Here is a 14,426-nt window from a genome sequence, read left to right as displayed (position 1 = left end):
GATAGATAGATAGATAGATAGATAGATAGATAGATAGATAGATAGATGATAAATGATCAGTATAGGTAGATATACAGATATAGGTAGATAGATGAGAGATAGATAATGAATAGATGATAGATAGATAGATGTAGATAGAAGAGAGATAGATGAGAGAGAGTATGGGTGCACAGATAGATAGATGATACATACATATATACATACATACATACAGGTAGATGGATGAAAAATAGGTAATAGATTGGTGGATAGATAGAAGGAAGATAGAAAGACAGATGATAGCAAGTACACCAATGACTTTTTATGACCCAGCCTCAGAAATAACGGTCGCTTTTACCTTTTCTATTGCAGAGTAGTTTGGGTCTTAAGTGTCTCTCAAAAGCTCCATGTGCTTAAAGGCTTAGTTTTCCGGGTGGAACTATGAGGAGATGACTGAACTTTGGGGGAACACAGAAGGTCTTTAGGTTATTATGGGATCCCTGCCTCTTCCTCTTTTGTTCTTTAACGGTAAGTGGTTTTGCTCCACCATGCACCCCTACCGTAAAGCATTGCCTCACCACAGAGAGAGCCAAGTAACCATGGACCAGAACCTCCAAAACTGGGAGTCAAAATAAAAAACTTTTTATGAGCTGATTATCTCAGGCATTTTATTACAGTAGCAGGAAGTTAATTAGCCTCCTTGAAGAGTCACTAAACCAAGCCTCAAGGGAAGAAGTAAACTCAGTTTTTGAAGGGAAGACTATGAGAAGGTGTTGGAGTACCCTGACTTGGTTTCTACTTCTCTAAGGAGGTTGTGTCCCATAGCTCCTGTGCAAACCTGAAACTGGACAATGTCAAATTCTACATATGCTGCTTTTTCCTATACGTAAAATTCACCTGTTATAAATGTCACAGTTAGTAATAATAATAACTAATCAATAATATTAACTATTAATATTAAAGTTAAGGTCAATAATTAATTGTCGCTAATTGTTGCTATTATAACTATAGTTGTTAATTATAATAATAACCAAAAATAAATTATATCAAGATGCTATAATAAAAGCTATGTAAAACCTTTTCCGAGGGCCGTGAAATAGCTCAGACAGTAAACTACTTTGTAAACACAAAGACCTGCAGTAACAACTTTTTCTGTTGTTTTGCTTTTTGACACAAGGTTTTTCTGTGTAGGGCTGGCTGCCGTGGAATTCTAAAGAGCAGGCTGGCCTTGAACTCAGAGCTCCGCCTGCCTCTGCCTCCTGAGTGCTGGGATGACAGGGTGGGCCACCACTGCCCAGCATCATGATGGTGGTCTCTGTGCTCAGGGGGCTGAGGCAGGAGGGCCACCACAAGTTCAACCCTAGACTGGGCTACATGCTGAGTTCTACTCCACCTTAGACTAGAAATTTTCTTGGGGCTGAAGAGATGGCTCAACATTAAGTGCAGTGGCTGCTCTTGCAAAGGACCCAGGTTTGATTCCCAGCACCCACATGGTGGTCCACAAAACTTGTAATTCCAGTCCTAGGGGAATCTGACACCCTCTTCTGGCCTCAAGTACTGGACATACAGTGTACCCAGACACACATATGCAAACCACCCCACACACACAAAATAAAAATAAATAAATCTTAAAAAAAAAAAAAAGACTCTTAACAGGCACGGTGGCTCACATCTTTAATCCTACCGCTGGGAAGGCAGAAGCAGGCAGATCTGAGAGTTTGAGCCCTGCCTGGTCTACATAGTGAATTTCAGTACAGCCAGGACTATATAGAAAGACCCTGTTTCTCACGACTGTAATAATCCCAGCACTCAGGGAGGCAGAGGCAGGTGGATCTCTGTGAGTTCGAGGCCAGCCTGGTCTACAAAGCGAGTCCAGGACAGCCAGGGCTACACAGAGGAACTCTGTCTCGCAAAAAAGAAAACCAAAATAGGGCTAGAGATGGCTCAGTGGTTAAGAGCACAGGCTTCTCTTCTAGAGGACCCAGATTCAAGTCCCAGAACCCATGTGGCAATTCACAACTGTCTGTAACTCTAGTTTCACTGGATCTGACACCGCCATACAAATATACATGCAGGTCAAACACCAATGCACATAAAGTAAAAATAAGTAATTTAAAAAGAAGGCAGAAGAGGAGGAGGAGGAAGAGGAAGAAGAGCTGACTCAAATGCCCCAGCAGGAGCTGTGAGCAAGGAGAGGGTGTGAAGATCAGAGGACAGCCTGTGGAGGTGGTGGGGCCCACGTGTGTGTGGCCCGCCCGGGCTGGAAGAAGGCTTTCTGAAGCCCTGCCCCATCTCTGAGGTCTCAGGGCTGAGCTCTGTGGCACTGCGATGAAGGCAGGAGAAGGAAAATTAAGAACCCCACTTCGAGGACCTCGGCTCTTATTTAACTATCGCCTTTTCAGCCCTGGACAGCGCACCAATCCTCAGTGACTACTATCCAAGAGCAGGGTCCCTGAGGGAACCTCTGAACTCTCTTCACATTGCTGTGAATAGAGCAGGAAGTTCCCCTTCCTGTTTTCAGACCTATTTCATACACTGGAGCTGTCACAGTCGGAGTTTGGAACGTTTGGATGAATTAGCTCAGATCTGGATGAACCCCCCACTGCAGAATCTTAGGTTAGAATCACAGCCTCGTGGTGTGTGGTGGCGCAGGCCTTTAATGCTAGTGCTTGAGAGGCAGAGGCAGGTGGATCTCTGGGAGTTCGAGACCAGCCTGGTATACACAGTGAGTTCAGGACAGGGCTGCACGGTGCCTGAATTAGTTAGTTCTTAGTTATACATCCTGTGCTACGTCAGATGGTCTTCACATTTTTGGCTTTCTTTCCTTTTTTTATTCTGTTGCATTTTATTTGAGGCAAGTTCTTACTATGAAGCCCTCCCTTGCTGTGTAGACCTGGCTTGAGTGCCTCCACCTCCCAGTGCTGGGATTAACAGTGTAGGCCAGCACACCTTCTTATCTTAGCAAATTGAGGAAAAAAACAACTCACAGGGTCAAGCCTTCATTTAAAAAAAAAAACAAAAACAAACAAAAAAAAACATTTTAAGTGACATAACTTCAAAATTACAGAAAAGAGGTAAAAATGTATGAGGGAATTCTCCATATCTTTATCCAAATGAACCACCTGTTACTTTCTGCCACTCTTTGCTTTGTCTCCAACCTATTTATCTATTTTTTAGTTAAAAATAAGTTTCTTGTACTCTGTCTCTTTACCCTAAACATTTGTTTGCCTTTCTTTTCTTTTCCTTTTTTTCTTTTCGAGACACAGTCTCAATCTATACTCCTGGCTCTCCTAGAACTGGCTCTGTAAACCAGGCTGGCCTCAGACTCACAGAGATCCTCCTGCCTCTCCCTCAGAAGTGCTAGGATCAAAGGTGTGGGCCACTACATCCTGCCCATTTACATTTCTTAAGAACGACCGTGGCACAGATATCAATTTGGCAAATTTTAGCACTTCTGTATCATGAAATTGTCCACGGTCTAATGTTCTTGCTTTGCCAGTTATCGTGTTAATGTCCTTTACAGCAAAATGTTTCCCTGTAAGAATCTAATTAAGGATTGAGTTCTGCATTCAGCAAGCATGTCCCTTTGGTCTCCTTTAACATGGAATGGGTCCGCTGCCTTTGTTCCATGCCTCTGACATTCTGTGGCAAACGAGCGGGACATTTTGCAGAATGTTCCTTAATTTGAGTTTGTCTGATGTTTCTCATAATTAGACCTAGTCTAAGCAATTGGGGGTGATAAGTGACATCAGTACATCCAATTGTTAAGTGACTCCTCAGGGCCTGATGTGGACACAATGCCCACATCGCTCACTTCCTCCCATCACACAGGCTCGTAGGCACCTCAGAGCTCACCAGATGGGTGGGAACAGTATAGTGGGTTTTAAGAGACACACAATTTACAGGACTTTTCTTTTAGTCTGTTGCTAACTGTTTCATTGTTCCTTCTTAATTTCCTACTGCACACACTCTACGTTAGACTTTCTTACAGATTGTACACTCAGGGAAAGCACAGTGCAGAGCTCAGTGCTGGCCACGGTCTCAGGCATTTACTGAGGGTCTGAGCACATTCTTCCTGAAGAGAGAGGGACATTGAACTTGCACCCGAGTGGCCTGGCTCTCGTTCTGACTGCCTGCACTAGCTCTTTAACCTGTTCTTCAGGCTCAGATCAGCCGCATTCTGACTTGGCTGTCAGCAGCGACTCCGTGTGTGAACCTTTCAGTAGTCACTCTCTTCTCCTAACTCTTACTACCACAGTATATTTTTATCACAATTTGTCTTTAAAGGATGGTTTTTTTCCTTTCCTAGTGGGTGTGAGTGTATTAAACATTAAGCTCAAGAGAGCTTCCCCGATGTTCCCTTATTACATATCTTCATAATGAAAATCACAGAGGTGAGTCAACACATAGAGTCAGATATTTCCCAGTCCCTGGATGCTTGCCTTCTCCTCCTCCCGACACACACACACACACACACACACACACACACACACACACATACTGGGGCTTGGAGAGGTGGCTGGTGGTTTAGAACACTGGCCGCTCTCCCTGAGGACCTGGGGTCGGTTGCCAGCACCCCCATGGCAGGCAGCTCACTATCCTCTGTAACTCTATTCCAGGGAATCCTGATGTCCTCCTCTGGTCTCCATGGACACTGAATGCAAGTGGCGTACATACACTCAGACACACACGTACACATCAAGCAAAATCTTTTTTTTAATATGCAAACCAAAGAGGAAAGGGAGAGAGGTCATGCTTCAATGTCTCCTTAACGCCAGAGCCCTGGTTTCATCAGGTACCCAGAGCTGTGCGGTGTGGAAGCGCTAACACTGCAAATTCACAGCGCTTCCGTTCCCTCCTTCCCTTACCTGTAAATGAAGATGCCTACCTGACAATGCTACCTTTCTGTCGTACAGAATAAGCAGTGTGAGCCCTGTATGACAGCTCATGCCCCTCATCCCAGCACTTGGGAGGCTGAGGCAGGAAGAGTAACGCAAGCGCGAGGGCAATCCAGGCTATGCAGTGAGTCCTAGGACACACAGAGCTTACTTGCATGTACAATATAAGCGGACCGGGGCGACAGCTTAGTGGATAAAGCGCATGCAAGGAGAACCCAATGACCTGAGATCTCATCCCCAGAACACATGTGAAAGTCTGGTGCAGGAGTGCACACGCCTGTCACAACCTGTGGTGAGACAGCAGTTTGTGGTGGCATGTGGTTCAGTCAGCCTGAAACATGCAGAGGTGAGCAAAAGGAGAGACGAGTCCTTAACAGGGTATAAGGCAAGAACTGGCATCCAAGGTTGTCCTTTGGCCACACACACACACACACGGAGGAAAACACTTTTCTACTTCTGCCTGCCATAAACTCTGCTCAATCTTCTAGGCTCTTCTAGGCTTCTTGATCTCTCTGAGCTGCCTGGCTGGTGACCCACTTCCTGGGAGACAAGCAATGGCACTTGTAACCTCCAGCAGAGGGCGCCGTAGTTCTAGCTTCTCAACAGGAGGCTGTGCAGCACAGTCTATGAGGTTGGCTACAGACCCTCTTCTGCCTTTGTGATGTGTGGAATGACCCTATGGAACTGGAATCTTGAAAACCTATATATGCTTATAACTGCTGCAGGCCACCCAATCTCATCCCCATGAGACTGGACGGGAGATGCTCATGCTGTTCACAGCCAGGGTTGAGGCCTCCAGAGGGGGCCCACTTCCATGCTGGTGACGTCACAGGCCGTGGAGGGGCCACGTTACCTACAGGGGCTCAGCCTTTCCTCGTTGCTTTTCCCCAGCCCTGGGACTGGTCCAACTCACGGGGAAAGCAACCTACCAAGTCCCAGTCTTTTCCGCTCCCAGCACTGACTTTGGGGAATTACACCCCTACATTCAGAAAAGCTGAGAGAGCTTGGGCTCTCCCTCCGTATCAAGACAACGATGTCCTATCCCCTACCGAACTCAAGGCTGTTCCAGGTGAGCAGACATACTCGCTGAAACCACTCCCCACCCCCAACCATCTGCGCACATCTGTAAGAGGACTGATGATTTTAGTCCAAGTTCCTCCATCTCTCCTGGGAACTTTGATGTTGCTACTTCAGGAAGAGTCTCTCTGGAGCCGAGTCCCTCAGGTTATACTGATGTTTTTGGCACATGTGAGTTTGTGGCCTCCAGGCACATGGCCAAACCTCTCCGTATCCCCAGCTCCTTTTGTAAAATAATGGCCCCTACTTTGCAGAGGAGCGCACGTTAGTATTAAGCATCTTTATCTGTGGAAAATCCACTTGACCTAAGTAGTCTGAAACACTAAGTCCCTCGGCTGCTCATGCTCCATCTGCTCTCCCTATGTTCAAGATGTACGGGCACGCCACTAACGGAAGACGCAAAAGCAAAGAACTGGCCCTAGATGAGGGTCTGGGCTCCTATGCTCATGCCCCTGTCCGCTTCCCCGCAAAGCACAGATAATTACCTCTCGTCAGGGAAGACAGTCAGTACAAGATGGCTCTCTGAACATACTTTAGCAAATCACCTTACTGTCCCCAGGCCAATTTCAAGGATTAAAACTACCATTTGATAGGGGTCACTTTTCAAATAAAATATACTTGCGGGTGCATTGTGGTCCATATGCATATGACGCGGGCCCATGTATGTGTGAATGAATATGCCTTGTGCTCCCATGCAAGCCACAGGAGGGCACCGATGTCCTACCTCTCACTACCTTGTTCCTCCGAGGCAAGATCTCCTGATGAAGCTGGAGCTCCCACTTTGACTAGAACCGTATCAGTGACCCCCTGTTTACATCTCTGCCGCTCTAGAGTCACAGGCCAGCCTGCATGGGGCCATACCCAGCTTCCGTGGGTGTGAAGACATGAACCCTGGTTCTCAAGTTAGCACAGCAAGCTAACAGTCCTAATGCTGGGCCGGCCAGCCAGCCAGCCAGCCAGGAGTCACTGTATTCTTACCCACAACGTCATCCCATTTTCTCTCATCCTGACCAAGTATGAATTTCAAGTGGTATTACCATTTGTAAGCCAGCAATACCAAGACAATCACCAATAAAGTGTGTTGGATTCTTGTCACCCTTATAAACCAAGAACCTGAAACCAACCCTTAATCTAGAAATCAGACTTGAAAGAGTCACTGAGTCTGTGACTCAGTGACTGAAAATACTGGAGTCAACCAGCCTCAGTTCCAACAGAGGCACTGAGCCAAGCAGGCGGTGACTAGATTCTAGCACCATCCCTGGCTCACAGGACAGCCTATAATACTCAAAACTTTGCATCGTTGATTATGATGAGTACAAGATCTACCCAGGGTTTCTTCAAAGAGCAGGCAAAGCATTCAATGTGGTTTTATGGCAATCTGCAACTTATGGCCCAATTCTAGAGGAAGCTATTCAAGGTCCTTACACCCTGTGTCCCCACAAAGACTGTTCGGGACAGAGCATCACTAGCTGTAAGAAGAGCCTCTGTGGCACCACCTGCCAAGGAGATGTTGATTCGGGAGGTCCTTTATGGAGAGCATCCCTCAGTAACCATGATGGTTTCTCATCCGCCCTTCATCTCAGGCACCCTGCAAACCCGGGCAGTTTGGGAAAGCGGCACGTTATCAAAAATATCTCCCAGTTTGGCAAAAAGAAAAATGAAAAACAAAATGAAGCCAACCCTAGGAGCAAGGTGAAGGCCTGACTCAAGTGGCAGGCATCCAAGTGGGTGATAGCGTGGAGCAGACTCCAGACCTAGCTCCCATCCCTGTGGGAAGCCGGGAGCCTGCTGCTCAGACACTTTGAAATAACAGACAGCATCATCAGTTGTGTCTTAAGAACAGTCTGCCGCCTAAGGACCAGACGGCGCTCTTGCTGTCAACTGCATTTAGAACCATAATTTACTCCCAACCCAGACCCCAACACCCCCTAGAAACCCGCCCGCTATCACTCCTCAATCCACAGCTATTTGCCCATGGACATATTGCTACTTTGATCTTGCCTGAAGTTGAACAACCAGGCACAAATGATAACCATTTCCAGGAAATGACCCCTCATTGCTGGACCCTTGGCTTAAGCAGCGATGAGCCCCTGCTCTCAGGCCCAGATCCCAGAACAGCATTCTCCCAGAGCTTTGAGGACTGCCATCCCCTCCACACCATCAGCCTCAGAGGGGACCAGCATTCTTGGGTGGCATTGCCTTGGCTACTGAACATCAAAGGTTTCCTTTGGAGGACAGAAAGGAGAGGGAAGGGTCGAGGTGATGAAGGAGGGAAACAAGCAGGAAACATCATCCTCGCCGCAGCAGCAGCAAATGAGTCAGCGATCTTCAGGTTTCCAGAGAGAATGGTAAATACTGACCTAGCTCCTGACCAGCACTCATAAGAAGGAAAAATAAAAATAAAAGAGTGGGTCAGAGCCAGGGCTCCGTGAAACAGAACGGAGACACTGAGAACATAAGATGAAGAGCTTAGGGGCCTGGCTAGGTGAGAAGGGGCAAAGGGCCTCTTAATGGCCTGGGTGACAAAATAGGTGGGACAGCCAAAAGAAATCTTGGAGCAACCCTAGACAATGCCCTTCCTTTCACCCCTGAGCAGGCCCTGCTGTCCACACCTTAAAGTGTCATAACCCACTTCAGGGTTCTGAGATGCTAGCAGACGTTACTGCACTTTGGACGTTATGGTGGGCACTGCTGGCCCCAGGACACAGCTCTGTGTGCTGCCAGGAGAGGCAGGATGCCATGACGTGATACGGCTGCTGCCGGCGCCCTAACAAAAGCTCTGTATGGACACTGCCTCCTTGCAGCCTCGTCTTCAGCTCAAAATCTAGACCACGCCTTAAATCCCAGCACTCAGGAGGCAGAGGCAGGCAGGTCTCTGTGAGTTCAAGGCCAGCCTGGTCTACACAGCAAGTTCCAACTCAGCCAGGGCCACATAGTAAGATGCTGTCTCACAAATAAAGAATGAATGAATGGACGAGTGAATAGAATCTGGATGTATTGGACTAAACCTAGCCTGTTTCCTTCATCTTGAGAAGCCAGGTAGGGGAGAGCTGGTCCTTTGTGAGATGCATGCTCTGCTTTATAAGAGCAGGCCAAGCAGTAGAGCATGATTTTAATCCTAGCACTCAGGAGGCAGCGGCAGGTGGATCTCAGAGTTCCAGGCCAGCCTGGTCTACAAAACAAGCTCCAGTACAGTCAGGATTACACAGAGAAACCCTGTATCAAAAAGCTAAGGAGAAAGTGAAGGGGGGGGATGAATTCCTGAACACGATGAACACCATGTACCTACTGATCCCTCCAATCTTCTCCATCTCACCCAGCACTCCAGGTTCCGGTCAGCAGAAAGCCCCATGTCTGTACACTTCCAAAGCACCTCCCATCCTGCTGCCTGAAGTGCCTTCCGATTCTGCTCTGGCCTGGCTGTTGCTTATCTTCCAGGACTTAATACCATAAATTTTCCTGGTCAGACCATTTGAAGTTCTATAGCCATGTCACTCCCAGGAAAATGTAAGCCACTTTTTCATCCTAAATATCTGTCCAGCATCCTGAGCCCAGTGGGAAGACACTCAGAGTCCTGGCGTCAGGAGTGCTGAGCAATGATGAGTTTCTTCCTCCCTCCTCTCTACACAGCCTTGATGATTTGACTCCCAGGATCCTGAGAATTGGATGTCAGGGCTAGGAAAGATCCCTGCTATGTACCTAGTTGGCATGGAGACCAGGAAATCAGAGAATAAAGTAGCCCTGTTTGCCAAGTATTCAAAACGAAACTTCTCATTTCAGATCAGAAGGATGCGGTGTCCAGTAGGCTCCCCCCAATTGCCTCCGAGGATGGTAATTATTCCGTCCACCAGAACAGCCACGAGCGGTATCACGAAGCTGTGCGGAAGGTGCTGCTAAAAACCTGTAAGTACCTTGTAGTGCAAAACAAATGAGCCTGAGCTCCCAGAGAATGGCTATGACACCGTTCGGCATGGCTATGGGGAAACGGGGTGCTGTGCTCTTCTGTACTGTTGTATGTGTCTCCCAGAACTGTGAGGGCCACAACACAAGGCTGAAACAACAATGGAAGCACTTAGAATTTTGTCACACTGCACCGCTGAGGAGGAAGAGTGCCGGCACCAGTTTTGTAACCTGAACTGAGCTTAAACTCAAAACAAGTTGGGTGACCTTGGGGAAGCTCCTTTGACCATTTAACTCTCCCAACCACTTAAAAATGGAAGGTCTTTAGCTTCATCCAGAAAAGCATGTAAAGCAGACTCTCAATGCATACAGTATGTGGTAGGAACCTTCAGGGAAGTGTGTTCTCTAAAGAAAACTGTTCCTGGCTGGTCAAAGTGGCACAGGCCTTTAATCCCAGCATTCAGGAGGCAGAGGTGGGAGAAACTCTAGAGATTCAAGGCCAGCCTGGTTTCCAACTAAGTCCAGGACAGCCAGGGCTAGACAGAGAAACTTGTCTCAAAAAACAAACAGAAAACTAAAGGAAGGTGGGAAGGAGGAAAGAAGTAAGGGAGGGAGGGAGGAAGGGAGGGAGGGAAGGAAGGGAAGGAAAAGAAAGGAAAGGAAGGGAAAGAGAAAGAAAGAAAGAAAGGAGGGAGGGAGGGAGGGAGGGAGGGAGGGAGGGAGGAAGGAAGGAAGGAAGGAAGGAAGGAAGGAAGGAAGGAAGGAAGGAAGGAAGGAGAAAGAAAGAGAAAAAGAAAGAAAGAAGAAAGAAAGCTGTTCCTAGCTAGGCAGTGGTGGCACACACCTTAAATCCCAGAACTTGGGAGGCAGAAGCAGGTGAATCTCTGAGTTTGAGGCCAGCCTTTTCTACAGAGTAAGTTCCAGGACAGCCAGAACTACACAGAGAAACCCTGTCTCAAAGAAAAGAAAGAGAGACAGAGAGAAAGAGGAGGGAGGGAGAGAGGGAGGGAGAGCCATTAAGCCATTCTTGGGGCTGGAAAGATGGCTCAGTGGTTAAGAGCGCTTACTGCTCTTCCACAGGACAGAAGTTCAGTTCCCAGCACCCACATGACAGCTCACTGCCCACAAAGCCATTCCCAGGGGATCTGACACACTCTTCTGGCTTCCACAGGCACCAGAATGTGGCAAACACTCAAGAGACACGTGCATACACAAATAAAAATGATAATACAGAAGAAAGCTGTTCCTTACTCTGCTCCACCCTCCTTCCCTCACGTCTCCCTCGGTAAATTCCAACTCTGGTTCTTTAAAAAGTCCAACCCCTCCAAGCTCACAATCTGTTCTCCATTCGTGTATTATTCTTTCAGTGACAAAGGTGTAGGAACAAACAGACCACCGTACCAGAGGGCACAGATGGCAACTCTGGATGTTTGGGATTATCTCTAGAATTCCAAGACAGCTGGGAATTGTCTGGATGGTTTTATATGTCAACGTGCCAATGTGGCAGGGTACTATGGTCTTGTAAAATGTCACCACTGAGGGTCAGAGAATCTCCCAGCAGTACTTCTTAGAACTCCACTACTCTATAATTATTTCAAATGAGGGTTGTTGTTTGTGTGTGTCTGTGTGTGTGTGTTTGTTTGTTTCCCCCAAACAGGGGGCTTGAACCCAAGGTCTTTCAATCCATTTCACTCTACCACGGGGCTCTCTCATCAGTCCTTTTTTATATTTTTATCTTCAGATGTGTTTTCATTAAATTGTTCAGGCTTGAACTTGTGGTCCTCCTGCTTCAGCCTTCCTGAGATTAGAGGCCTGCATCACAGTAAGGCCAAAATTAAATAAAAACGTAGAGACACCAAAACAGGCAAATATAAATTATCCCCCCCCCCCCCTTTCCCAAGACACAGGGTTTCTCGGTATTAACAGTCCTGGCTGCCCTGGGACTGGCTCTGTAGACCAGGCTGGCCTCGAACTCTTAGAGATCCACCTGCCTCTGCCTCCTCAGTGTTGGGACTAAAAACATGCACCATCATCTCCTGGCCTTAAGTTATTTCTAATAGAAAAAAAAATTGGAAAACTTATTAATTAATAGGAAAACAACTAGGTAAAACTGTAATATTTAGGCAATGAATTAGGGATTTAAAAAATTCCTGAGATTACGAAGAAAACATTAGGCCATAATTTATCTTAAAAATACGGAATTCTGCATGGCACAGTGGCCCACATCTTTAATCCCAGCACTTGGAAGGCAGAGGCAGGCAGATCCCTGTGAGTTTGAAGCCAGCCTGGTCCACATAGTAAGTTCCAGGACAGCCAGGGCCATGTAAAGAGACCATGTCTCAAAACCCAAAATTAATTAATTAATTAAAAACATTAGATTAAAAACAAAGCAATTGAGGAAGACAGCATCAACCCCTGGCCTCCACAAATGTACCCAGGAGTGAGCATACGTGCATACTCATGTCTCTCTCTCTCTCTCTCTCTCTCTCTCTCTCTCTCACACACACACATACACACACACACACACACACACACGGAGATGGCTCGGTCGTGAAGGTGTTTACATTGCACACTCATAACCCTTGGGCTGCAGAGGGGACAGGCTTGTCTCTGGGGCTGGTTGGCTGCAGAGCCAGCTGGCCTAAATGCTGAGCTCCAGGTCCTAGCGACAGACTTTTTTGATGGCTCCTTGGGAATCTCTGGCCTCCATGTGTCACTGCAGAGCTGCATAACTGTACCTGTCCAGAGGTACACCCCCACACAAGCACCTCATTCAGTATTTTGAGCAACGGGCACTTGATAACATCTGCATACGGTATCTCAAGTGGGGTGGTATCACTGTTTAGTTTGAGGGACTTCCCTAGGATGAGCAAAGGGAAGCATTATTTCAGCCAGAAGATGATTAAGAACAGACACTGACTCAGTAGACGCCATCTTGTTTGCTTCCCAAGTTACTTTCCACCTATTTCTCCACCTTCTTGGCCCGTCCTAGAGATGGGCTTACTTACCAACAGGAAAACCCAAGGCTAACCCATCTGACCGTGAAGGGTGTGAGACTGGAATCCGGAAGTGAGGTAGGGGGTGGTGAGCACCTCCCCAGGGCCTCTCTGCACCTGGCTGAAAGTTACTGGCCTGTGCTTTCTCTCAGGAGATGGAAGAAGAAGCGAATCTGGAGAAAATCAATAACCTGCCTTTCTTCTAACCCATTCAGTCCCCAATCAGGTCTTCAAAGTCCCTGTGACTGATGCTCAGAACTTCAGCTTCTGGTGGCCTCACAGCACGAACATGCGCCCAGAGAAGGTCATTCCATGGATGCAGGGTCCACGTCACTGTCTCATCAAAAGCCCAATGACCAGGTTAGGCTGAGAAGAATCAGGCTGGGAGACCAGGAAAGTTCTCTGTCCCTTCACTAAAGCAGGTTTCAGCCCCACTGAAGGGTTGAGACTAACAGCCAGGTGTGGTGGTGCTTTCGGGAGGCGGAGGCAGGTGAACTCTGAGTTCAAGGCCAGCCTAGTCTACAGAGCGAGTTTTAGGACAGCCAGGGCTACACAGAGAAACCTTGACTTGAAAAACAAAAATGAAAAAATGAGCTGAGAATAAGCCAGGCGTAGTGACCCACACTTTTAACCCTAACACTCAGGAAGCAAAGGCAAATGGATCCCAGTTATCTGTGAGTTTAAAGCAAGACTCTACATAGAGTTCCAGGAGAGCCAGAGCTACATAGAACCTGTCTCAAAAAAGAGTGGGAGCGGTGTTTGAAGAGGTTTGAGTCTTAGGAGAAAAGGTGGGCTTCAGACACTGGGCAGTGTGCCCTCTATACAGTTTGAGATCGGCAGCTTTGTTTGATGACTGGGACTTCTGAGCAGGCACAAAACCAATATGTCTAGGATCCTATGGGATCCTGAGGGTGTTTCTACCCTCACCAGCATCCTGTATCAGTAGTCCTACTTCATCACCCCTGCCTATCCTGCCCACAGGCAGTCATGAGGATCATTTTTAAGGATGCTCCCTACAGCCTGGCCTGGCTGAATCTGAGACATTTTCTCTCTTTTCCAGATTTATGGATCATTCAATTCTCAATGACAGAACCTTCAGTCTATACTGAGGACGATGTGCTCACAGGACAAAATGAAAACCGGAAGGAGGGCAGGGAGGGAAGAAGAGTCATCAAGCCCAGCTGAAGAGGGAGAGGGGAGGAGGTAGAGAAAGAAGAATAAACCAACTGAACCAGAAGGCACTTGTGTGTACTGGGTGTGGGAGACAGGGGAGTCATCCCAATGCCCTGACTGCTATGACAGCAAGTGTGTAAGAGTCCTGATGAGGCTAGAGAGGTGAAGGGCTATAAGGACAGCCATGGAGGCCTTGACCTAATGCATGACAGGGGTCAGAGTCGACATCTGGGAAGACACATCTGTTCTCACGGTGCAGTCATGTTCTCTGAAGACAGCGCAGCTCTACCGAGGCAGGCAGAAAATCATAGGGTGCTGTTAGGTCATAGGTGAGAGAGGCCCACAGATCCCAGGGACAAGCGCCTTGCCCACTTTACCGTGCTGTGTCACTCTGACCCCAACC

General features: G+C 47.5%; 1 protein-coding gene across 2 annotated transcripts in view; it reads left to right on the top strand.

The window, feature by feature from the left end:
- Positions 1-13,959, top strand: part of Tex49 (testis expressed 49) — an 18,284-nt gene extending 4,325 nt beyond the window's left edge. The window contains exons 1-5 of one of the 2 annotated variants that reach the window (XM_055626896.1): positions 4,917-4,958; positions 8,188-8,213; positions 9,760-9,857; positions 13,066-13,210; positions 13,911-13,959. In XM_055626896.1, the coding sequence (XP_055482871.1) occupies positions 4,917-4,958; positions 8,188-8,213; positions 9,760-9,857; positions 13,066-13,210; positions 13,911-13,959 (360 nt within the window). Of the gene's footprint in view, positions 1-4,916; positions 4,959-8,187; positions 8,214-9,734; positions 9,858-13,065; positions 13,211-13,910 lie in introns of those variants that run through there. The other variant, XM_055626894.1, reaches the window with a different exon arrangement.
- The last annotated feature ends 467 nt before the right edge of the window (positions 13,960-14,426 follow it).

This window comes from Psammomys obesus, unplaced genomic scaffold (assembly GCF_907164565.1).
Source record: "Psammomys obesus unplaced genomic scaffold, mPsaObe1.curated_primary_1811, whole genome shotgun sequence".
Classification (NCBI taxonomy): Eukaryota; Metazoa; Chordata; class Mammalia; order Rodentia; family Muridae; genus Psammomys; species Psammomys obesus.
This window is presented reverse-complemented; position numbering and strand designations above follow the sequence as displayed.